The sequence below is a fragment of the Anopheles ziemanni genome, chromosome 3 (genome assembly GCF_943734765.1).
Source record: "Anopheles ziemanni chromosome 3, idAnoZiCoDA_A2_x.2, whole genome shotgun sequence".
NCBI lineage: Eukaryota > Metazoa > Arthropoda > Insecta > Diptera > Culicidae > Anopheles > Anopheles ziemanni.
Genome location: NC_080706.1, coordinates 30,396,388 through 30,419,875, shown reverse-complemented (window position 1 = coordinate 30,419,875; position 23,488 = coordinate 30,396,388). Strand labels below are relative to the sequence as shown.

General features: G+C 47.3%; 3 protein-coding genes across 3 annotated transcripts; 2 read left to right on the top strand and 1 right to left on the bottom strand.

Annotated features, from left to right (window-relative positions):
* Positions 1-4,049: 4,049 nt before the first annotated feature.
* LOC131284515 (uncharacterized) lies at positions 4,050-15,852 on the top strand. The gene is made up of 10 exons (XM_058313374.1): positions 4,050-4,905; positions 4,960-5,773; positions 5,852-6,037; positions 6,108-6,362; positions 13,994-14,179; positions 14,253-14,516; positions 14,583-14,852; positions 14,950-15,213; positions 15,293-15,499; positions 15,591-15,852. The coding sequence occupies exons 1-10, from the start codon at positions 4,050-4,052 to the stop codon at positions 15,850-15,852; spliced, it is 3,564 nt and encodes a 1,187-aa protein (XP_058169357.1).
* A 2,710-nt stretch (positions 15,853-18,562) lies between these two features.
* Positions 18,563-20,582, top strand: LOC131286749 (histone acetyltransferase Tip60). The gene is made up of 5 exons (XM_058315747.1): positions 18,563-18,678; positions 18,953-19,082; positions 19,151-19,978; positions 20,060-20,222; positions 20,300-20,582. The coding sequence occupies exons 1-5, from the start codon at positions 18,637-18,639 to the stop codon at positions 20,514-20,516; spliced, it is 1,380 nt and encodes a 459-aa protein (XP_058171730.1). The 5' UTR covers positions 18,563-18,636; the 3' UTR covers positions 20,517-20,582.
* Positions 20,583-20,874: 292 nt separating this feature from the next.
* On the bottom strand, positions 20,875-22,490 carry LOC131286174 (splicing factor 3B subunit 4). The gene is made up of 2 exons (XM_058315092.1): positions 22,454-22,490; positions 20,875-22,254 (listed from the first exon to the last, which is right to left on the bottom strand). The coding sequence occupies exons 1-2, from the start codon at positions 22,485-22,487 to the stop codon at positions 21,044-21,046; spliced, it is 1,245 nt and encodes a 414-aa protein (XP_058171075.1). The 5' UTR covers positions 22,488-22,490; the 3' UTR covers positions 20,875-21,043.
* Positions 22,491-23,488: the final 998 nt, after the last annotated feature.

The window sequence follows — 23,488 nt, the reverse complement described above, 5'->3', positions numbered from 1 at the left end:
CACTATGGTGAAACCCGAGCTCTTCGGCCGTGATTTTCCGCGAGCGTATGCTGTGCGTTTTCTCGCGAGCAAGTTTTCCCGAGCGAGTAGTGAGTGCCCGAGCGACAAACGCTCACCGAGCAACGATAGTTTTTCCCTCGCCCGATCGACCACCGCTTCGCGAGCAGATCCTGCTGGCCACGGCCGGCCGGCGGATGATTTTCTCACCCGTTTTTCACACCATACGGTGAAAATCCTCAGTTCTCGGTGGTCGTTCTACCGCTTCGGTTCGGGTCCCGCGGCACGGTTCAGGCTTCCGTTTAGGGCACCGTGCGCCATCGTGTGACGGGGTGTTGTGTGTGTGTGTGTTTGTTTTTTTTCGGTTCAGTTTTTCTTCTTCCTTTCGCCTTTCTTTCACGTTTATAGTTCCCTGTACTCTTAATTTCACACACCCCCGCGCCATCGAGACCGAAGGAAAATAAAACGCGAAACGATCGCGGTGGAAAAGCTCGGGCCCACCTGCAGAATGTGCCTGGGGTGGAAAACGGCACCGTGATCGAGTGCTCCGTCCGATCGAAGGTAAAGTGTGTGTTAGTTAACCCCCGAGGCCCGCCGACACGGCTGCGGACGGACGGGACATTCGATCTGTCGAGTGAAAATTCCCCTCCCGCCGCCTACAGTTCGCACCCCCTCGAATGGTGCCTACGGTGTATTATTTAACGAAAGGAAAATCCGCATGTCGCTCGGAAGAAGGTTGAGAATTAACACCTTTCACGGTGGATCACCGTTTTACCGTCACGTAAATTTGGCCTGCGTGCGTGCGTGATTGTGTGTGGAGGTGTATGTATGTATGTATGTGTGTTTGAGTGCGTGTGTCTATTCTACGATCGACTGTCCACCGTCCTCCACACGTGCTAGTGTGCGTGTCCCGTGTGTTTCTATTGCCCGTGTGTTGTCCACCTGAAGCGTGTATGCGTGGCCCAATTTATCACGAATGATGGTGAACGGCACGGTTTTCCTGCTGCCTTTTCGCTCGATGGTTGGGCGCATGAAAATCGGGTGGAAAACTTCACCGTGTCCGCTGTGTTGCGTACGTGCGTGTGTGCCTTTGGTGATGAGCAGAATGGGAAGGCGGCGCGGGGCGAAGTGTCACGGTCGAGCAGAGGAAAACGTTAGAGAAGTGTGCGAAACAAGTGTCGGGGAGGCTAAGGATGTCACCGAGTGTGGGAAAGCAAAATGAAAAAGAAAATAAAATGGTTACACTGCGTGAGAAATGTGTCCAACAGTGGTTCTCTAACGTGAGCCTCGTAAATTAGTGTAATATTTTCCGAAAATTCCCATCAGTTCGTTCCACTTCGATTCACTTAATTGAAAACGGGAGATAAAATTGTCACTAATGCAGACAATTTCCCCCGGTGAAATGGAAAGGTAGCGCGGAGAAAAGGATAGCTAGAAAAAGAGGAAAATCGCTCCGAAATCGACGATAGTGGGTTAAAAATATTTTTTTTGCTTTCACCTCCAACGTGTACACATTCGGGTCGGTGATCAGCGAATGCTCACGATCACTCATACTGATCGCCGGTGCGGACCACCGTTTCACCCATACCAAGGACAAAGAGGGACACCATCAAGGAACGGGGAGGTGCAGGAAAGTGCGGCCGAGCCTGCTGTAACGATTAGAAGATCGTTCCGTAATATGGGTTTTTTTAGAGTGTGCAGAAGATTTTCCCGTACAATAATACGCGTTGTGAACGTGAGAGAAAACAAGCGAGAGGGAGCGAAGGAAAATTAAAGATGTTCTGAGTGACGGGGAAAATGAGTTTCTGCCACCGTTAGATGAGTTACCCGTTGTAAGAGGAAATCAAAGAGAGTTAATAAATTAGAATGAGCACCGGGGAGGGTGAAGGGGGAGGGGGAGTTACTGAAGAAAACTTTCTACTCATCGCATCTCAGAGGATCTTGATGACATCACGTATGATGTTATCAATCGGTTGCATTTCATCAAGACGATCATATCGATCGTTAGAGTTGTAAAGAGTAGTTGTTTATGATAAGTTTAGGTGAAGAACTAATATTAAAAGTGTTAAACAAATATTTTGAAGATACAGAGAGATAAATTGGGCCATCAACATCATATTTCAATGGACTTCAGTTCATTTCTTGTGTATATTCCAACCACTTGCATTCTAATCATGATTATAAGAGAGTGACAGCAACACTTACTATTCTGAATACTATGGTACTATCTGGTACTCGATTGTTTTTATTTGGTTTCCTTGTCATGGCGACGTACGTTCTGCCCGGCCCAGCCAAGAGGTCTGTTGTGGTAGAACATCTTAATTAATAATGATCTGAACCGTAAGGACCTTCGTTCAGCTGTACGTAGACTGTTCCGTCCCTATCCGCAACCGGTTTGGCTCGCTAGAGTCTCTTCACCACTTGATCATACAGGCTTCTCCGCCTTTTTATTTCGTTCGCTTAGTTTCACACCCATCCTTAGGGCCCCTGTCACTAAAAACCGGCTGAGATTGGACCAGAACATGGTACAACTATTTGTGTCGAGCAGTCATTAGTCTCGTCTCGAATTTCCGCCACCATTTTGCACCGCGGAATACGAGAACATCCCGCGAGAGCGAGGAAGACGTGCCGGGACGTGGTCGGATTCGTTGAAGGTGCACCCTGTATATGCCCGAACCCAACTCCGTCGCGTCCCGGAACGTCCCAAGAGTTTGTTCAACAGTTTGGCCCCGGTGTTGAAATCCCACCGAGGACAACGCACTTGGCAGCGTCCACGACAGGGAGAGGGGGGTTGGGGGCACCGCAGTACCGGAGCGGAAATTTAAGAATCTAGAAACCAAATCGCATGCTATGCATCGCAGAAAATCCTGACCTCACGATGGGTGGCATGGTGTCAATCGGAGCGGTTTGAGGATGCACCTATCGGAGACAGGGAGCGGCAGTAACTCAATTTATTTACACTAAGCCGTTTCCAATTTGTCCAAACGTGCGGCACATGAGTGAGAATGACATGTTTAGCGAACCCCAAAAATGTACGGCGTACGTGGCGTACCTGTTGCGTGATTTGGAGGAACTTACCCGGATGCGGTTGTGCAAGAACTAACATGGCGGCTAGATGAGTGTGCTCGCGCGGGTTTTTGTTTAAATAATTGGACGCGACATCCACGCGATAGTTTGGATTAGCGAGCCACCGATTATCCCCTTGAAGGATCGTCACGAGGTACTCATCGCTGATCCCGAGCCGCCTAACTAAATCCTGGTTAATTAGGGCCGCCAGCTTAAGCAATGTAGGCAAAACTGAATTCCACGGTGCAATCAGCACGCTTGATCCCCGACGACACCATTAGCGTAATGAGTTACCAACAATTCTCCGCCTTTACCGTGGATTCCGCCATGTTGTAGACGCTTTGATCCCTTCACGACCTTTGATATCATTCGTTGGAACGTAGTTAAGCTTAAGGGCGAAGCAAGTGCGAAATAAAGTGCCGTAGTAGTCTGCGGACCCACTTAGAGCCGCGTTTAGGAAGGTGATACGAGTGGTTTACACCGGATGTGGTCACGAAAATCGTTTGGAGCGTTTCAAGTAGCGCTAAAGTGAGGTTAAATGGTGCAATTCGAGAGTGCGTGTGTGTGTGTGTAAATACGTACGTGGGGTGATTGGGGCCAGAAGATGATGCAAATAGTTAATTAGGTTTTCGCAAATGAGTCGCATCATGCGCAGGTTTTCCGTCGGTGATGGTCCGACGTTGATCCGATGCCCTGCAGTGCCATATAGTGTTCAGTTGCGTGTTACGTGACGTGAAGTGTTCCTGTGCTTACTTCCCTCTTTTTCTAGGCCCATTTCGCTGGCTGGTGCGATCTCGTGCTTCTCTGTTAGTGGTTGGTTCGGTTGGTTGGACTTGCCTTCCAAACTTGCCCACCGTCGGCATGTGCGTCCTGTGTGCAAGTGTGTGCCAAGTGCAACGCCTCAACTGAATGATGCGACCCGGGAAAAACATTAACCTCGACGTGCTCGATCAAGTGATCCCGCCTGCAAGCGATCGTACACGATAATGGGAGACTGTGTTGGTCGTGCGGGGAACAGTTCAACCGCGTCGCCACTGATCGTACTGCCGAACGGGGTAGTTCTGAACCGCCGGCCGAAGTCGGACTCCCGGAGTGCACTAGAGGAGTGTCTGCTGTGCTGGAACCAACCGCGTGATCCTAGCCGCTGTCCGAGCTGCGCCCGCCAGTACTGCCTGCAGTGCATCACCAAGTGGTTCGGCGCGAAGCGGGTCCACGCTGGCACCGTCCAGTGTCCAAACTGTCGGGCCACACTGTCCCTCGATGGGCTCGTCCAATGCTCGGCCGACGTGGATGAGAGCGCCCAGCATGCCGACGACGGTGTCGCGGGTGAGCTGATCACGACGAATGGACATGACATTGGTACAGCCAGTACAAGTGGCACCGGAGGACCCCGCGGAACCGGTGCAAAGGTACCGGTGCTGCCTGTAGAGACTGGCACAATTCGGGTGGTGGTGAAGGTGCTCGAAAGTGATGTGAACATAGTGCCACCGTCAAGCGGGCATTGGCCTTCACCGGCAAAGGGTCGGCTCACGAACGGATCCGTAACGCGAGAGGATCTAGAGGACGGGCAGAAGGAGTCTGTCCGTATGGCGAATGGTTGCGGTGCTGAAACGATGCACCCGGAAGCCTCACAAAATGGCAACCAACACGGTGGCAAACGAAAAGACCACATCCCGGGTAGCAAGGCACAGGTGACGCTTACGAACGGGGATGGAAATGGGGTGGCAGAGGAGCACATCATCGAAAGAACTGTCAAACAAGATCTAAAACAAGACGGACCGATCCAGAATGGAAGCACTGAACCACCACCTGCAACCTGCAATGGTGTACATCTGGAAGATGGTTCCGGATCTCCTAGTTCCAGCGAACCTACAACCGCCATAGCATCAATCTTAGTTCCTTCGTCAAATGGACGTAAAAACAATGGCAAGCATACCGTCACGTTTGAGGAACCCAAGGTCCCTCGAAGGAATGGCTATCGAAACCGTAGTCGACAGGAATCTAGCGAAAAGCGCAAAGGCATCATTGCTGAGAAGGAACCATCTCCTCCAGAACGGAACGATGGAACGGAACCAGCTAGCGCGGATGCTATGGCGGATGAAACAACGAAAGATCAAGAGCTGGTTCTACCTAGACAGAATGGCTCGCCGGTGGTGGTCGTGGGAGACTGCGAGAATGTTTGTCCACTGCATACCCTACCCGTGCTGTTCTTCTGCCTTTCGTGTAATGGGTGCATCTGCGAGACGTGCGCCCTGCACGACGACACGCACGCCGAGCACACGTTCAAGAAGATCACCACCGTGTACGACAGCAAGGTGGAAAAGATCCGCCACGAGTTCGGCGGCATCCGGGAGTACCTGACCGATGTCGGGACGGTGCTGCGGGCCATCGAGCAGAACATCGACTGGGTGCGGGCGTCCAAGGCGCGCAAACTGCAGGAGCTTAGCCAGCTGCTGCACACCGAGGCCGAGAACATCGAGCGCCAGATTCAGGGCAAGCTGACGTTGCTGCAGCGCCAGAAGGACACGGTGGCGGCGGAGATTGCTCGGGTGACCGGAGCCTACCGGCGGCTCGAGAGTGAGCTGCAGTCCTGCCCGAAGCCGGAGTTACTCTTTAAGGATGGTGACTTCCTGCAGCGCTGTAGTCGGCTGATCGAGACGCCCGCGGCCAAAGCTTTCCGCCACGATCACGTGCCGGTCGATCTAGACTGGTAAGTAGTCGGATCTCTTCCATAACCACACGCGACAGTGGGATCCTTAACATTCACTTTCCCTCGATCGTGTTGCAGTGAGTTTGTGCCCGAGTTCCGGTCCGAGGTGTTCGTGATCAAGAACTATCACGCGATCGAACCCATGGAAGAGTGTCGTACCTCGGACGTGCTGCACGATGTGGTTGGATTCGGTTGGCGGTTGCACATCTGGAAAAGCGATCACCTATCGGTGACGCTGATCATGACTGAAGGCGTCATCGGAAGGTAGGTTGAATGCGAGTCAGGAAGAAGAGAGCTTCAGTATCTTTTTCACAATAATTACGTCCCCTTACAGATATGAATATTGTATCGAGCTGATGCACGACGATCCGGCCAAAGCGATACGCCTGACGCAGATCGATCACTTTGAACTGCATCAGACCGGGCCGGTGCACGATTTGATTGAGAACGAGCAGCTCGAGGTGGAAGGCTTCCTGAACCAGGAAGACGATTCGTTGCAGATCAAATTTTCCGTACGACCCCCGACGATCGTCATGGTTAGCCGCTATCAGCAGGAATTTATCGATCGCTTCATGAAGGACAATATCAAGTGAGTATTGCAGTGCTTTCAATCAAGTTTTTTACGGTACTATAGTATTGTTCATTTTTATTATATCTTTGAAACTTTGCCTTAGAATCTTATGTTGAATCAAGGCTCTGTACATGCTCTTAGAACACTTCTTTTTTTGTTTAGTATGAACGGCCAGGCCATTGCTTCTTCAGCATTCTTGCTTGTCTTGTTCGGTTACGCAGCGGCGATACCAGAATGAGGTGGAATCCAAATATCCTGAGATGTCTTGTCAAACATTGAGTGCAGCAAATTCATTTTTTTTTATATATAAAATAGTCGGTATCTTTAGCAGCCTTCACTAACCTGAGAGGCATCAGTACACTTCTTCTTGTGTGTACATTTCGTTATCTCTCCATGATTAAAATTCAACTTGGAAGAACATTTGAAACAGCTAAGTTTCTTAGGATTTTTCCGGATTTAGTAAAACAACAGCTTGCAGCTTGCATAGATGAGTCTTAAAGCTAAAACAGGCATACTTTCCTGAATAATATTCCCTCCGAATTCTTGAGTAATGTTCTACGACATATGATGAGTACTTCGTCACTTCTGTTTACGCTTAGTTTACATCCTAACCTCAAGAGCATCGGATTGGAATCTTATCAAGTTAGGCCTTAAATAAAATGCAAAGCAAAGTTGAATTCATTCGATCAACTGATTTCAACCTCTCCTCTTGGGTTTCCTAGTCTCACCTCTAACATTTTGTTGACCGTTTTGCAATGTTTTGCGGAGATATTCTCACCCTCCGTAAGCCGGGCCGGAAACTAATCAACCAATTAGCCCGGGCAAGTTGCTCCGCGGTAATTTCCTTCGGTTGGACCAACATTCCCGACTCGAACCGTTACATTAGCCGTCCGGCATTCCGCGTACACAAACCAGACACCGGAAAACTATTCGCATGCACCGGAAAACTATTTGCCACTTTGGTTGGCCCCGATCCGTCGTTCGACGGGGAGCGAAAACATTCAGCGTAGAGTCCTCCTATGTATGTGTCGATTGGGATCGTAGTGTTGGCAAATCTCCTCCCCTAACAGGGGGCAAGTCTAACATGTTCTCCAAGTGTGACCGGGGATCATAACCAATGTTCCCGAGTGTGCGTGAGTGTGTGTGTGTGTGTGAGGTAAAAAACGTAAGCAGCATCATCTACCGCAAAGTGCACCCGGATCAATCATGAGAAATTTTAATTGGTCACCTTTGGACGCCACCAAACCGCTTGCCACCGCCCTGCGTATGAAATTCCCGGTTCATCCGATTCCCCCCGTCGATGCGAACTACGGCAGCGTGGAACACGGGAGACGGCAGGGCGGCGTTCGAGGGCGTTGTGCAGTGCTTGTAGAGTAAAAATAGTTTAAATTTGAGTTCGCGCCCAAAAGCGCTCTAGTGTCGAGTTCTGCCACTACTCGTCCATCAATCCAACCACCACGGTTGGAGAGCTCGTGGGCATCACCTCCGTGGTATTTGCACCACGTGAGCTGATGCGTCAGGTGACGAGCGTCTGCCCGTGATTCACTTTATCTCATGCGCACAGCACTCACGTGACGGTTGGGACTTGGACCCACCAGGTGCTAGTGACCGATCCGGCGCAGATAATTGAAGTCACCAATGGGACATATTAATTTAATGTAACGCTAATTATCGTGCGTCGCGGAGAAGGATCTATTGCATCGCACGTCTGTGTGCAGCATAAACAAACCGCAAGTGAGAACAATAGTGGCCGGATGAAAGTACCTTCCGCGCAGTACGCACCGTGTCTTCATTTCGAATGGACGGTCGCGTCCGTCCTTCGCAGCAGGGGTCGGTGTTTACGGGTTGACGGCTGTGGGGATGACGTTCATCTGCGGTCGAGCGGCCAGACTCGCCGTTGACGTGCGTTGTTGGCGTGAAGTCAATTAGCGCATACTGGGCCACCCGCAAACGCAAAGGTTTTCGGTTCGGCCGGGGCCAGCCACCTTAATGCCGGGCGCATTCGACGCCACTCTCGCGGTGGGTGGTTTGGCGAGCGGAACGACGCCGAGGGGAAGCGGCAGGACAAACAATGTGAGCCTTCGAAAGTGCGTGCTTCGCATGCGTGATGGTAAACGCGGACGCTTCGGGGTAAGAGTAAAGAAAAGTTGATCTATTTTCCGTCACTCTTTGGTGAGGGACAGTGACTTACAGTGATGTAACTTTGTGTTTGTACTTACTATTGAATCTTCCCAGTCGTAATCTTAAAGATTAAGAATATATGTTTCATGTTGCAGAGATTTGTTCTAGTTTTGGAAAATAAACTTCCTTGAATTTTTCGACAGCGAATTGAGTCGAAAAATTAATCTTAAAAAAAATTAATTCCATAATTCCTGGACATGTTGAAATGATCTGAACAATTTTTCAACTTAACATTTGCTTCAACCAATTCTATTTCAGGATCTTGGTTTGGTCCTTCAATTAGAATTTTTAAAATATTTTATACAACGAGGGATTTGGAGGTTTCATATGAAACAAGATTTAAAAATGGGATTACAATTTGCCAAAGAGGAGAAAAGAGAGATGAAACTGAAGTGGGTCACACACAAGAGATAGTACCAAACTTTAATTAGATACGGTAAAAATAATTTAGAGTTTTCGAGTGTTTCTGTCTATCACGGTATGTGAAGAATTGTTATTAATTTGCTTCTACTGAAATTCTGCAGACGTACTAGTGAAAAACCATCGGAATAAGGTTAATTAAAATACACTCTCCTTCCGGGGGAACCATTTTCGAAACGCCCCGGCCTCCACCGACGCCAACCATGCGCAAAATGATGCTGGCAGCCATTCTTCCCGTTATGATGGGCAGCTGTAAATCATATTTTAACATCACCAAAGCAAAGCACAATTTATAGCTCCCAGCAGCCGATGCTAGCATTAACCCGTCCCCGGGTTTGTTGTTTTGGTTTACCATCGTATCCTGCTATGCGTTCGAAACGAAAGATACCGTTCGGCTTCCGTCGTTCGCATCGAGCAAGGCCGTTGTGACAATACCGCTACCGGGATGGTGGTGGAGGTAGCTGGGTGGAGGTCAGCCCTGCCCATCACCCATCCCACCCCCTGGGGAGGGCAATGATCACGGTGCATCGTTTGCCTGCCAGAGGTGTGCATTTAAATGGTGTGTTAATTATGTTTTATTTACAGTGTATACACCCGACATGTCGCTTTTCTTCAGCTGCTCGCCGGCTTCTCTTCTTTCATTCTCGGTCCTCCCCCGTTCGTCTCCTTTCTTTCCCTTGCACACTCTTCATCCTTAATGGCAAAGGAAGTGGTCGGCGGTTTGGTGCTGATGGGGATGATATTTTAGTGAGCCTCTCTGTTGAAACAATCCACCACGGCATGTGATGAATGTTTCTGGCTCTGGCTTTAATGGATTATTGTTTTTTCTTTTTCAAAATCTGTTTGAACTTTTTGGTTCGGGTACATAAATTAAAGAGTTATGGACTTCTCCTAATGGCAAAGCAAAAGGAAGGAGTTATTTTTACTACTATTCTACAAAAAGTTATTTTATCAAATGAATATTATTCTTAAGTAGTTTAGCTTACAAAAAGTAATTTAGCTTTTTTAAAGTATTGAGTAATTGACCAATTTGAGAATCGACTGGATTTTTAAAGATATTCTTTTCACTATTTTTAACATTGACATTTTTACTACTTTCACATTTATTTGAAAAATTTGGTTCGATAACATAACAAACGTATTCATTTTTTTCAAATAAGGTCTAAGTCTTATGGCAAATTACAACTTCTATCCTTGCATACAAGCGTATGCATTGCAGCGTCACTCTTGTTACTTTTTTATTTGAAAAATTGTTATAAAAAATGAAATGAAATTTAAAATGAAAAATTGGTAGAAAAAAAATGAAAAATGAAACTAGAAATATCCTAGTTAAGTCACTTTCACCCACCATCTAGACTGGTTTGTAGATTCCCATGCACTAATGTAAGCCTGATATATTTTCTCTTATTTTTTGTTTAACGCCTTCAGCATTAGAGCAGGGCAGGTTCACGCGTCGCCTGGCGTTACGGCATAAGGTTCGCAATCGAGTTTGCAATCAATGTGCAAACAAAAGCAAATACCCGAAGACATCGAGAGAAAAACAAAATGCCCTATACTTACTACTCCCCTGCAGTCATTCATTAGCCAACGAGCTATCGGGCCGATTGACACAGTTTCTTTGGCAGCTGTGGCGCCTTCGACGCTGCATGCCGATTAAAATAAACAAACGCAAAAAAAACAAACGTCCGCGAGGTTGATTTTATATGCTCCCACAAGCGGCACAAGCGACGAGCTAAACGATTCCTTTCTAAAAAAGGACCACGTCCGAAAGGTTTTGCCAACGGAGCAGAGGAGAAAAGCAAAGAAGTTGAATGGGCACCGGATGGGTTTTATGATTTGACGAAAGCTACATTATTCGCATCTTGGTTGGTGTCTTCAAATTTATTTTTATTAAAACAAGTCAAAATGGCACGATCGTTTGATTAAAGGGAGGGCTGTGGCACGATCGGGATGAAAGGAGGGAATGGGCGATCAAAATGCGTATGTGTGTGCGTTGTACTCAAAAACCCACCGCAAACCACAAACAGACGCCGCCGAGGAGGTCTTCGGAGATTGCCAAAAGCCGTCAAGCATTCGGTTGATGAAAGTGAGCGCTAATTTATGGGCTTAGGAGACACCGGGGGACCAAGAAAGGGATCTCTCCCCGTACGCGCTCCCTTGGCGGCCACGAATCATTCCGACCAGCTAGCTGGCCTACGCCATTGATAGTGCCATAATGTTGGCCAATTTTCCGTACCGTTTAGTGCCGTTTTTGGCCGCGTTGATTCGTACAAAGTTTGCGAAGGTCGCCCGATGATGGAGCGTACCGGTCGGTTAATTACTGTCATGTTGCGATGATGTAAAAGCGTGTTGCTGACAATGTCAAATTGGAGATGCTGGCTTGCTTGGAAATATGATTAAATTTTAATCGCTTTTGAATTTTACGTGTTTTTTTTATTGATTAACTCATAATTAAAAGCAAAAGTACACGATTGACATGATTACTCAAATGGTACAAAATGGGAAATCTGATTTACAAATTATTTAGCAAAAAAAGGATTTATTGTACTTTTAATGTGAAAATGCTACATGATAAAATGCACAACGTAGTATTAAATATTATGTTTCCTGCTACCGTGCCCACATAGATCTTGTTTAATGCTTTAAAATAAAATGAAAGAATTTGTGTCAGTTTTCACATCAAAGTCGGTTTTCACAACTGGCAAAGTTTTAAAAAATTGAAACAATATGAAAAGATGTTGATGGAAGATGTAGAAAAAACACAATGAATTTGCTAACCAAACTGTTCAACCAAAGTTGCTCAACTTATTTAAGGAATTTAAATACGAAATCGGCGAATACTTCAAACAAAATGTGGAATTCATTTAAAATATTTAATAATTCGAAACACGCATTATTCTAATTTTTTATTTTCAACAAAGTGATAATTACCTTTCCTTTTATGCGTCCCGTAAGATAACTGCCGAATTCCACATTGATCGAATATCCAACATTAAATTTGTGACTCGTAAAGGAATACTCGAAGGGTAACACACGACTAAAGGTGTAAATAGCAAGTAAGCAAGAATTCAATTACACTCCGGGGTACTGTTTGCGTCTGTGAACCTATAAATCACACATCTACACCGGTGGCTGGGATCCAATCGCCCCGAGGCGGGGAGTTAATCTCTTCCCCGGCAGGGTGCCTGTGAGTTTTCCTCAGTATCACGTATCCTACACGTCGGCCCAGGGTTACGGCGGCCCCTAAAGTACTTGACCCAGTTGCCCGCGTCGAACGGTGTAAAAGGTTCCGAAATGCGAAGCATCTCCAAAATACCGGCACGTCAAACGACGATCCTGGTAGGTACGCCGCTAAGGCTGTGTCGACTGTGGTTTGGCGCTACCTCCATGCCCAAAAACCTTGCGCTAATTGAATGCTCCAAATTGGGCATGATCGCTTATGCTCACACACGCCGGCGGAGTGTGTGGATGATCCGTGTGCACGGTGCATACAATTATGCCCTCGCGGTTACGCTACAGCCAGCCCCAAACAAAACAGCCCCGGTGGAAGAGAGTCCTCACATACACGCACATGCGCACCTTCAAATTGATCTATTGTGTAGCCGCAAGGAAGATTAACTGCTGCCAATCATCGTCCATCGTTTGAAACCATCAATTTTCTCTCGAAAGGAACAACGAACGGAATGAAAAAGAGCGGTTCCATCCCACGTGCATCCCAATAGATTTTGTTTTCGTGTTTGTGAACCTACAGCTCAGCAACGATCAGGCTCGGCATAAGCACCGGGGAGGTGTGCGCATAGCGCAGTTTCCACCACCGTTTGCATCATAATTGCACCCGAAAAGGGTTCGCATCAGCACGAAAAAAGGGTCGCCCCGAAAATGGTGCTTTTCATGGTCCATTAAGTCTTAACACTGCGTCATCGACACGCTGTCCCATGACCCCTCTCTTCCTTCTTCCCTCCGATGGGTGGTGTATTGTTTCATGCTCCACACACACACACACACACTAACTCCACGTGCTGCCGCCTAATGTGCTTTGGTAAATTGATATTTTTGTTCAACACCGTGACCGAGACTGACAGATCGCGCACTGTCACTAGAGCCGATCGGCACTCGAGGTTCGAAGCAGGCCGTGGGTTGCGGTCGGTCTTCGTTAGATCTCCCAAACTGAGGCCTTGTCGAGCTGGACTGGAGGGACCGTTGGTTGGTCGGTGATTTTTAGTAATTATGCGTGGCGATATGCTGACGCTGATGGTCAGCGTTCTGACCAGGCGCTCCGTTTGCGATCCACAACCGGCCTATTACCGATAATCAGCAGTGTCATTAATTATGATGATGGTAATTTAAATACTAGGTTGCACGAAGGTTACCCTAAACGGTCGATTTGTTTAGAATTTAATCGATGATCGAATTTTAGTCTCGGTAATGTCGGTTTGCTTCCATTATGTTTATTATTTTAAATGGGGTGGTTAATGATTAATAGTTGTAAACACATGATGGTAAGCATAGACAACAGAAATATGGCATTGGTAGCTAAGAACTTTTTAGGGCCTCTATAATTACAAACACATTTCGGAAACATTAAACTATTTGCATCAAACAGAAATCAGGTAACCAAACGTTTACTTGAACGTTTCTCCTGTTTACTAAATGCGGCAAAAGTAATGAGAACTACAAGTCTAGCGGAAAGTGTTGCAACATGATCCGGAGGGGTAAAATGCATCGGCACTTAAGCTGACTGACTCAAGTTACTTAAGCAACTTAAAACAAAATGATCCAATTGTTACCAGCTCTACAATAAAATGGAATAAAGAAAACATGGTAACGTTAATAATACCAATGTGCTAATAACGATAATAATCAACATGTGCAAATATGGGGTATTTTTCATTGGTGGACTGCAGAAAATTAATGTTGTTCGGTTAAGTGGTGCATCTTGCCTTACATTTCCTTATTTTTAAATGACTAAACAGAGGGTTGTAAAAAGGGTTCGTCATTCTTATTTGAACTGGAATTTCATGTAACTTTTCGTTAATTTCCCATTGCAGCGAATACGACAGCAATGTTATCACAATCTGCAACATCCGTGATCCCACGACGTCGATCGTACTGTCGAAGCAGTACACCGACACGGTCGGGTCCCGGTGGCGACTGAACGTGTACCCGAAAGGCAACAACACCAACCAGCGATACCTCAGCACGTACGTGGAGCTGTGTGACGGTATCGCGGGCAGGTAAGATCCGGATCTTCAGCTGAATAGTAGACTTTTTAATGGCCGACATGCGGCCCTCGTGCTGTTCTGATAGGTACCAGTACACGGTGGAGTTACTGCACGATGACGTGACGCGCCAGGTAAAGTTCCAGTCGGAGGATCACTTCCAGGTGGGCGAAATACGGGGCTACCAGAAGTTCATCCGGGTCCGGAGACTGCTGGAGGAAGGTTACCTCAGAGAGGATGGTTCCATACTGATACGTCTCTCGATTCGGCCGGCCAACCTGGCCCTACGGTGCCAGTACCAGGAGGAGTATCAGACGCTCAAGGAAGATAAGTTACGCACTCAGTTCAATAGGTAGGTATGGTGAAGTGAATTCTGGGAAATTAGCAATGTTTTCGTAACGCAATACACTGTAAATAGCCAACTGAGCCAACATCTGGCAAAGGTAAAGAGCCTGCGAGATGACAACGCATCCCTGCACTCACTCGCTTATCCGGACTATACGTCGAACATTTTCGTCGTGCGCAACTTCACCGCCCTCCGGCAGGCGCAGGAGGACATCTGCTCGGACAACGCGTACGACGATCTCGGCTGCTGCTGGCGGCTGATCGTGTACGCCAACGGTGACAAGGACGGCCGGGACGAGTGGCTGAGCGTGTACCTGAGACTGCTAGAAGGCATTCCGGGAAGGTGAGTCCGGATCCCGGTGACATTTGCCGGCAGGTGAAAGGGACGGGAACTTAGTCATTTTTCACTATTTTTCCTCTTTAATTCCTGCCCACCTTAGTTACGAGTACTGCGTCGAGCTGTTGCACAACGATGCGGCCAAAACGGTCAAAATGGAGGGCACGCAGTCCTTCGACATTCAGGAGCGGTTCGGCTGGACCCGGTTCGCCCGGCTGGACTGGATCTGCGCGAACGGTTTCGTCAACGAGGAGCACGATGCGCTATACTTTCGATTTTCCCTACGGCCCCCGAACTTCAAGGCAAAGTGCGAGTACCAGCAGCTTCTGCGGCTCGAGGCGAAGCGGGAGTGTGAGCTACTGAAGCGGTAAATTGGCGTCGGCAACAGGTTAACCAGTCGTAACTCCAACGGATGCAATATGTCCTTTTATTTTCTCCTCAACCAGAGAACTGATACCGGCATACAGCACGATGACCTACACGCTGCGCAACTTCTCCGAGATGCAACGCAAGGATAGCTTCGTCTACTCGGACCCACTGGTCGACGATTTGGGCTTCACCTGGCGGCTGCTGATCTACGCCAACGGGCACAACGAGGCCCGGGGCGATCATCTCAGCGTCTATCTGATCCTCTTCGAGGGTGTTTCAGCCAGGTAAAACAAAGCATTACAACACTCAACACGAGCTGTACGACTCCTCATACCCTCCATTGTTTTGGTCTGTTCGTCTATTGTGAACTTGCAGCAGGTTCGAGTACCGCGTGGAGCTACTTCACCATCGCAACCCAACCGCCAACATCAAGATGGAGGGCGTCAACGTGTTCAAGCTGAAGAAGATCTGGGGCTGGCCACAGTTCATGCACCACGAGAGACTGCAGGAGGAGGGCTACCTCGACCAGGCGACCGATACGCTCGAGTTCCGGCTGTCGATGTGCCCGCCGGACATCAAGCTGAAGTGCGAATACCAACAGGAGTTCATACGCAAGCTGAAGGAAAATCAGAAATAGTTCGGAAAGCCGGGGCGGGAACCGCTGTGCACCGTGCCCGGGGAACTGACTCGTCTGCCCCGTAACTGCCATATCTAGTGAATCGCCAGCGTGGATGTAGAACCGTGTCGTGTTCCCGTTGGAACATGCACCATCGTCAAAGCCATAGCTTACGGAAAACCCAACCCAACGGTCACGGACGCAAGCGATGGTGGCATCAAACACAGCAACAACAACACTTAATACCACTGAACTCGTACAAGAGTGCACCGGTGGGAAGAACCAGTCGCGAAAAAGCCTTTACAAGATGCAAGAAACATCGAAAGTGAAAATGTTTGGCCACGTCCCGGCTGTCAGAGGTTTTGAGTGTCGATCCTCGACGGTTGTCCGATATTTAGTTTTGGGTGGAATTTTTAATATAAATTTTTTCGTCCCACAACGCCTGCCGTGCTCACCATGAAACGTGTTAGTGTAAATCAAAGACGAGAACTAAACGGTCATTTTGTACGTATGCTTGACAGTGTGTGTATGTGTGTGTGCATGTGTGAGCGAGAGAGTAAGAAAGAGCGAGAGTGATAGTGAAAGAGAGAGGGGAGAAAATGGATCCGTGTGGGAAAATGATCGCGAACCGGGGTCCGCAAGCAGGGGGTGAGAACAAGATCAGGAGGTTTTTTGTTGTTCGGGGCGGAGAACGGTAACCGTGTCTATATTTTTAGCATAAAAGTGTAAGGAATTCGATACGCAGCAATATACGCGACAACGCGTTGCGTGATGCCTGCGTCTTCTAGCGCGAGAGAAGACGATCGCCGCCGGATGGGCGAATAAATCGAAATTAGTGACAGTGTATAATTTGAACAGGGGGGTTGGAAGGAAGAAGCCGCCTAACGCACACTCTAACCGAACTCTAATAACGAAGCAAGAGATCACCGAACAAGGAAGGAAGAGGAAAAAACGCGATCTGGTAAATGACCGCGCGTCAACCGGAAGAACGTGAAGCTTATGGGGGACACCCGTGTATACATAACGAAGTGGGGGCGGCTAGAAGCCAGCAACGAGCAGTTGGTGGGGGGAGCTGGGGAAAGTCGTAAAGAAAAGTAGTGAAAATCTGCAGTGGACAGTAGAACGCCGAACGAGAGAACACTTAAGTGGGTCGGAGTCGTCCGAATGTTCCTTTTTTATTATTATTATTTCGATGATGCAGGAAATTTGGCGTCAAATTGGCGCGCCGCACAAGCGGGAAGCACTTGTGTAGATGGTATTGTATATTTATTTGTTCGTTTTTTATTATTTTTTAGCTTGTTTTCCTACTCGCTGCCGCTTCCCCATGAGATGTAGGATTTTGGCGTACAAGGGCGCTCCTAGGCGTACAGGAAAAAAACTTAAAAAGAGGAGACAAAAAATAATATTCTCGTATTTGGTTTGATAGACAAGCATGCTTTCGGTTTTGTGTACTATATCGTTTTCTTTTTTGCCCCTTGCTGTATCTTCGACTGGTAGGTTTGTAATATGCTAGTCTACTTTTGACACCCTTACGCGGAGGAAGTGGTCAAAGGAACTTTGTTTAAAAAAATAAAGGAAAAACATTATAAAATTACGTAATATACGTAACGGTTACGAAACGAGAGCAGCACCCGGCTACGCAGGCAAATGGTTATAAAGTTATGATTATTATTGTTTTGCGTGTCACTTGCGTTATGTGTTTGTATTAGGATCCGGAGAGGACGCAGCAGGATCGAAGCGAGTGTGGACAGTTGGAAAAAGTTCTCGTAAGAATTATGATGCTTTGTGATCTGCGCCTGGGGTGTGGGGTATGGGGATGGGGTAGATTTTTTCTTTTCTTTCTCTTACAATTGTGCACAACGACGATTGGTTTTACTTTCTCTGATAATGAGACCAAAAATATAATAAAACAATATTTTGCAAACATGTGTCGTTATCGTGAAACTATTTCGTGCCAAGTGGAAACGTTGGCGAGTATTTCGTCAACCACATTTGGATGGTTTCGGTAAGTATGACCCTTGACAAACGTTTGATTTCTTCCTGAGTTTGTAAGCAAAATGGAAATAGAATACATACATAGAATACAAGATAAGGAAGAAAGTAAAAAGGAAAAACATCGAAAATATTTTATCTTTGAAGCATATTTTCATCGTTAGTATGAGGAAAAACAATTGATATTCAAAAAAATAGAACAATTGATATTTCGACAATGTAAGCTTAGCTTTTGCTTATACGATTCACCTCAAACGGCGAGGTATTCAAAACCTGGGAAAATTAACAAAATATATTGAATAAAGCAAGAGTTAATTTTTTAAGCATTTACAAAACACGTGACAAGTTTTTTACGTTTCCTCTCTTTTATCATTGAAAATTTCGATTAAAATTTAAAAATTATTCATCCTGACCTGATTGGTGTTAAGCCGATTGTAGTATTGTTCGGAAAATTTATTATCTTGATTTTGAATGACATAGTAAGTCAAGCCCCGGTCAGTCAAACTAATCCTTGTTTATTGAAAACTATGTATCAAATTTTATTGTAGTTGACTAGGCCTTTCAGAATGTATTAACAATTAATGTTGTTGTAATGTAATGTCCTAACTTGCAGATTCATAGTGCCATAACCGTCATTTTGATTTTTGATGGAACTGGGTTCACCGTTCCAATAATAGGAACTAGATGGGTGCATCAGAGAGCTTACCACACTAGCCGTTGCTTCGACCTGTCAAACTTCGAACCAAAATACAAACTTGAATCGGAGAAGTTTAGTGTTTAGGAATTGTTTTTCAGGAAAATTTTCACAGAAAAATGGATTCCGAAGACGCAACACACACGATTTTCGATTCGGCGGTAAGTGGTGAACAAATCGCACTAGCGCAATGTCGTTCCGTCGTCTCTCTGCCGCTGTATCGAGCGATTCCCTGTAGTGTTGAGGATGTAAACATTGCGCTTCCTGCATGTAGTTCTGCAAGTACAGCTAAGCCCGTTGATGCGCTACGAGCAGAAACTAAAATGATTATTGGAGATTATTGTACAATGCTATCGATGTGTCGTGTCTCGTACATGAATTGATGTTCGAAACAAGAGTGGAGGTTTAAACCAATGTTTGCGTTTCTGTTTACAGTCTTCCCTGCAAGAGGGCTGCCGGTTGCCGGTGAAAATGAGCGGGACGAACGACTGGCCGTTGGCGGAAATCATCAGCATTAGGGAGGGATCGGATAGGAACAACTATTACTACGTACATTATGTAGATTGTAAGTATCCTGTTCGTGGCGAACGCAAGTTTTCTATTTTTTTCTAATCCCGCGCTTTTTACCATCAGTTAACAAACGACTAGACGAATGGGTAACGGAAGAGTTTTTGGATATGCGCAAGGTGCAGTTCCCCAGCAAGGACGGCCTAACGACAGGCCAGAATACGGGTGTAACGACACCGAAGAAATTACCTCCCGCCCTCACCTGCTCCCGACCCGTCAGTCCCGTGCAGACGCCCACGGAAATCACGGTAAACGGTGGTGCCGTGCTGGAGGCGGCCCTGCAAAAGAAAAACAGTCGCAAACGGAAAGCCACATCAACGGAAAACGAGGACAACTCGGAAGATGTCCCGCCTACCCCGACACCGCGGCAATCGGGCAGCATGGTGGCACACCACGATGACGTGGTGACGCGCATGAAGAATGTGCAGCTGATCGAGCTCGGACGCCACCGAATCAAGCCGTGGTACTTTGCGCCGTACCCTCAGGAAATGTGCTCCCTGTCGTGCATCTACATTTGCGAGTTCTGCCTCAAGTACCGCAAGAGTCGCAAGTGTTTGGAGCGGCACACAAAAAAGTGCAACCTGCGCCACCCGCCGGGGAATGAAATCTACCGTAAAGCCACGATCAGCTTCTTCGAGATCGACGGACGGAAGAACAAAAGCTACGCCCAAAACCTTTGCCTGCTGGCGAAGCTGTTTCTCGATCACAAAACGCTGTACTACGACACCGATCCGTTCCTGTTCTACGTGATGACCGAGTACGATTCGCGCGGTTTCCACATCGTGGGCTACTTCTCGAAGGAAAAGGAAAGCACGGAAGACTACAACGTGGCGTGCATACTGACAATTCCACCGTACCAGCGAAAGGGCTACGGAAAGCTACTGATAGAATTTAGTAAGTGGTTGAAAGGGAATGTTTAAGAGGCGGAAATGTGTTGTGTGCACTGAAATTAATGCGTCCTTCTTCGTTCCCCAGGTTACGAACTATCCAAATTCGAGGGAAAAACGGGTTCGCCGGAGAAACCATTGTCCGACTTAGGGTTACTATCGTACCGCAGCTATTGGGCGCAAACGATACTAGAAATACTAATCCTCCAGAAGCCAACGGGAGACAACGAAAAGCCACAAATTACGATAAAGTGAGTGAAGAGTTCTATCACCACGGGCCTTCTTCATGGGCTTGTAAATTTATCTACGCTCGGTTTACTTTTTTCAGCGAAATTTGTGAACTAACGAGCATAAAAAAGGATGATGTCATCTCGACGCTACAGATACTAAATCTAATCAACTACTACAAGGGCCAATACATCATCTGCATCAACAAGGAGACAATAGATCAGCACAGAAAGGCGATGGACAAGCGCAAGATTCGCATCGACTCCAAGTGTCTCCACTGGACGCCGAAAGACTGGACGAAACGATCGAAATGGTAGAGCAGGGTGGATGCAAGGCGGGGGTTTTGTGGGAAATTGGAACGGAGCAGAATCGAACGGCTGAGGTTGGTGCGTCGTGCGTCGTGTAGGATGTATTGAGCGGTGTTTAGCTAAAGATCTCCTTTCTTTTGCATGTGTGTTCGGGTGCGTTCGTGTTCCTAGGTCGATAAGTTTAGGCGGTAAACAGAGGGAGGGGAGACGGAAAACATTTGGGAACGCGGGAAGCTACGAATCGAAGCGGGCTTCTCGTGGTTCTTCGCGCGGGCGGAAGAAAGCCATAGAGCGGACGGCGGGAAGTGGGCTGGTAGGCACGCGAAAGGTTCGAGTAAGAGAGGAAGAAAAAACAATGGTATTGACAATTCCAGTTTTTTTAGATTTTTATTTCAATCTTTACCGCGTGCGATGGGCGTATTGTAGAGACACACCGGCGCGGCGTGTCAGCGGAAGCGGAGAGTAGGAAAAATAAAAAAAATACAAACTCAATTTTGGAGTTCCCGTTGAGCACGTTTTTGAATGAAAGAAACAGATCAGAATGCACCGTAGCCGTCCGGAGTGTACGCATTGGAGGGTGGGGGAGGTGCAAGTCGTGGTTGCGGAGGGAATCCACCCACAGGCGGTCTCGGGGGAAAACCGGGCAGTTGTGGTGGAGGTGGCTGTGGTGGCCGCACTGCACCGGGTGGTGGTGGTCGGGGTGCACTTGGTGCCGGAGGTGGTGGTGGGAATGGTCCTGCGTTGCTTCCGGCGGGTGGGAACGATGGGGGAGGCGGAGGAAACGGTGCGGATGGTGCGGGCGGTGGTGCAGGCGCACCGACGGGTGCGGGAGGTGCCGGAGCTCCCGGTTGTTGCCAAGGTGGCGGAGGGATCATCCTTGGCGGTGGCGGAAGACCAAGCGGCGCGGATGGCAGTGGAGGTTGCGGTTGAACACCCATCGGTGGTGGGAGTGGCGGTGGTGGAATCGACCCAGGGCCACCATATCCGCCCGGAGCTTGTGGAGGCGGTGGCATGACCGGTGGCTGCGGTAACACGGCGGCCGCGGCCGGATTGGATGGTGGTGGTGGGGGGGCCAACAGTGGCGGTGGCATCATTGGATGGCCTCCCATCATGCCCGGATGCATTGCGGGTGGTGCCGGAGCATCGGCGAACAGCTGATGCGGGCGATCGGCGTGCGATAAGGGGTTCTGCGCCGCCAGCAAACGTTCCGCCGCCGATCCGTGCCGTTCGCCCTTCGAGTCCTTCTTAAACGCATACGACACCGAGATCGGCCGGTTGCAGAGATACTGCCCGTTCATCGCGTCCATAGCGGCATCCGAAGCTTCAAAGCTGGCGAAGTTGATGAAGGCAAAACCTTTCGAGTTGCCCGTTTCCGGATCGCGCATGATCTTTGGCGTCTGCAGGATTACACCGAAAGCGGAGAAGGTGTCGTACAGCAGCTTCTCGTCGACCTCCAAGTCCAGGTTACCAATGAATATGTTCGCCCCCACGTCCAGGCTCTTCTGATGGGCCGAGGCTTTGTTGACGCGGATCGGTTTGCCGTACAGCTTGATCATGTTCATAATCTTGATCGCATAGTCGGCATCCTCTTCACCGAGAAACTCCACGAACCCGTAGCCTTGGTGCATCTGTGTGACGCGGTCTTTCGGCATGTGCACATTCACTACCGGGCCGCTTTGCACAAACAGTTCCCATAGTAGCGTCTCCGTAACCTTATCGTCTAGCCCGCCAACGTAAATGGTGGCATCTGCAAGAGGAAAAAAGCAACATAGTTAGCAACATGTAAACAAAACATTGCCATGGAACGAAGGAAGAAATATCGCACAGATAGCATTGGTAACTATCACAACATGTGTTGTATTATAATCATAAGATGAGGCACTAGTACTGGAGCCGTATTACGAAGAAAAATTAGTAAATGGATGGTTAAAACATTACAAATTTACCCTGATTTCGCTCTGCAATTGGACCGGCTGCCATTGTTTAGTGAAATTAACTGCAGTTGAATCTAGTGTTGGCAGTAGTGTTGGCAGAATCGGGATTCGGAAGATTTGAAGATTCGGAGATTCGAGGGATTCCAAAGATTAGAATCCCATTTGACGGATTCTAAAGATTCGAATCCCATCTGACAGATTCTAAAGATTTGAATCCCATTTGACGGATTCTAACGATTTGATTCGATTAGGATTCGAATCAGATTTGATTGGTTTGGGATTCGAATCTGTTTTGATTTGTTTGGGACTCGAATCAGATTTGATTTGTTTGGATTCGAATCTGTTTTGATTTGTTTGGGACTCGAATCAGATTTGATTTGTTTGGATTCGAATCTGTTTTGATTTGTTTGGGACTCGATTTGATTCGATTCTGACTTGATCCTAAACTGTTTGAATCGACTCACAATGATTTGAGTCGAATTAGTTACATAACTAGTCGATCTAGAGACAATGTAATTGATTTAAATTTACTCAAATCGAACGCTGGGTAGAATGTCCATTGGACATAGATTGAGTTTTTTGCGCGATTTGCAAGTTTTGCTGTAAAAAAATTCCTGGAACCTATTTTTTACAAATAAATACAGTAGAATGTCCAAGATTCGAATCCCTGTAGGGATTCAGTTTCCCCATCACTAGTTGAATCACAATGGCGGAGATGTGTCTTTTTTGACATCTCTCGGGTGCTTCAAACACCTTGACTAAAATATCAAATTTGTCGAGCAACTGTTTGATACTTAGGTTGATTTGAACAGAGGTTTCTTCTAATGAGGTTATTTTTAACATAAATAACTTGTACTGAAATATTTTCCTTTAAAACTTCTTAGTTTTTAAGAAAGTTAATTCTGGGAAAGAGATGTCGAAACCTTGGTCGCGTAACGCTGTGCTAAAGGCTTTAAGTAACGCGTTAGGTTACCTCTTGTCAAAGAATTGAAATTCGCGCGGAAATTCGTAAATAAAAGAAAAAATCGTAAACAAACGCGGTTGGAA

Excerpts from the sequence above, each read along its gene's own strand:
- LOC131286749 (XM_058315747.1), top strand. The coding sequence starts at position 18,637 with ATGGATTCCGAAGACGCAACACACACGATTTTCGATTCGGCG. Across the intron at positions 18,679-18,952 it reads ACACGATTTTCGATTCGGCG|TCTTCCCTGCAAGAGGGCTG; the intron begins GTAAGTGGTGAA and ends TTCTGTTTACAG. Across the intron at positions 20,223-20,299 it reads AAGCCACAAATTACGATAAA|CGAAATTTGTGAACTAACGA; the intron begins GTGAGTGAAGAG and ends TACTTTTTTCAG.
- LOC131284515 (XM_058313374.1), top strand. The coding sequence starts at position 4,050 with ATGGGAGACTGTGTTGGTCGTGCGGGGAACAGTTCAACCGCGTCGCCA. Across the intron at positions 6,038-6,107 it reads ACTGAAGGCGTCATCGGAAG|ATATGAATATTGTATCGAGC; the intron begins GTAGGTTGAATG and ends GTCCCCTTACAG. Across the intron at positions 15,500-15,590 it reads TTCGAGGGTGTTTCAGCCAG|CAGGTTCGAGTACCGCGTGG; the intron begins GTAAAACAAAGC and ends GTGAACTTGCAG.
- LOC131286174 (XM_058315092.1), bottom strand. The coding sequence starts at position 22,487 with ATGGCAGCCGGTCCAATTGCAGAGCGAAATCAGG. Across the intron at positions 22,255-22,453 it reads AATTGCAGAGCGAAATCAGG|ATGCCACCATTTACGTTGGC; the intron begins GTAAATTTGTAA and ends TTCCTCTTGCAG.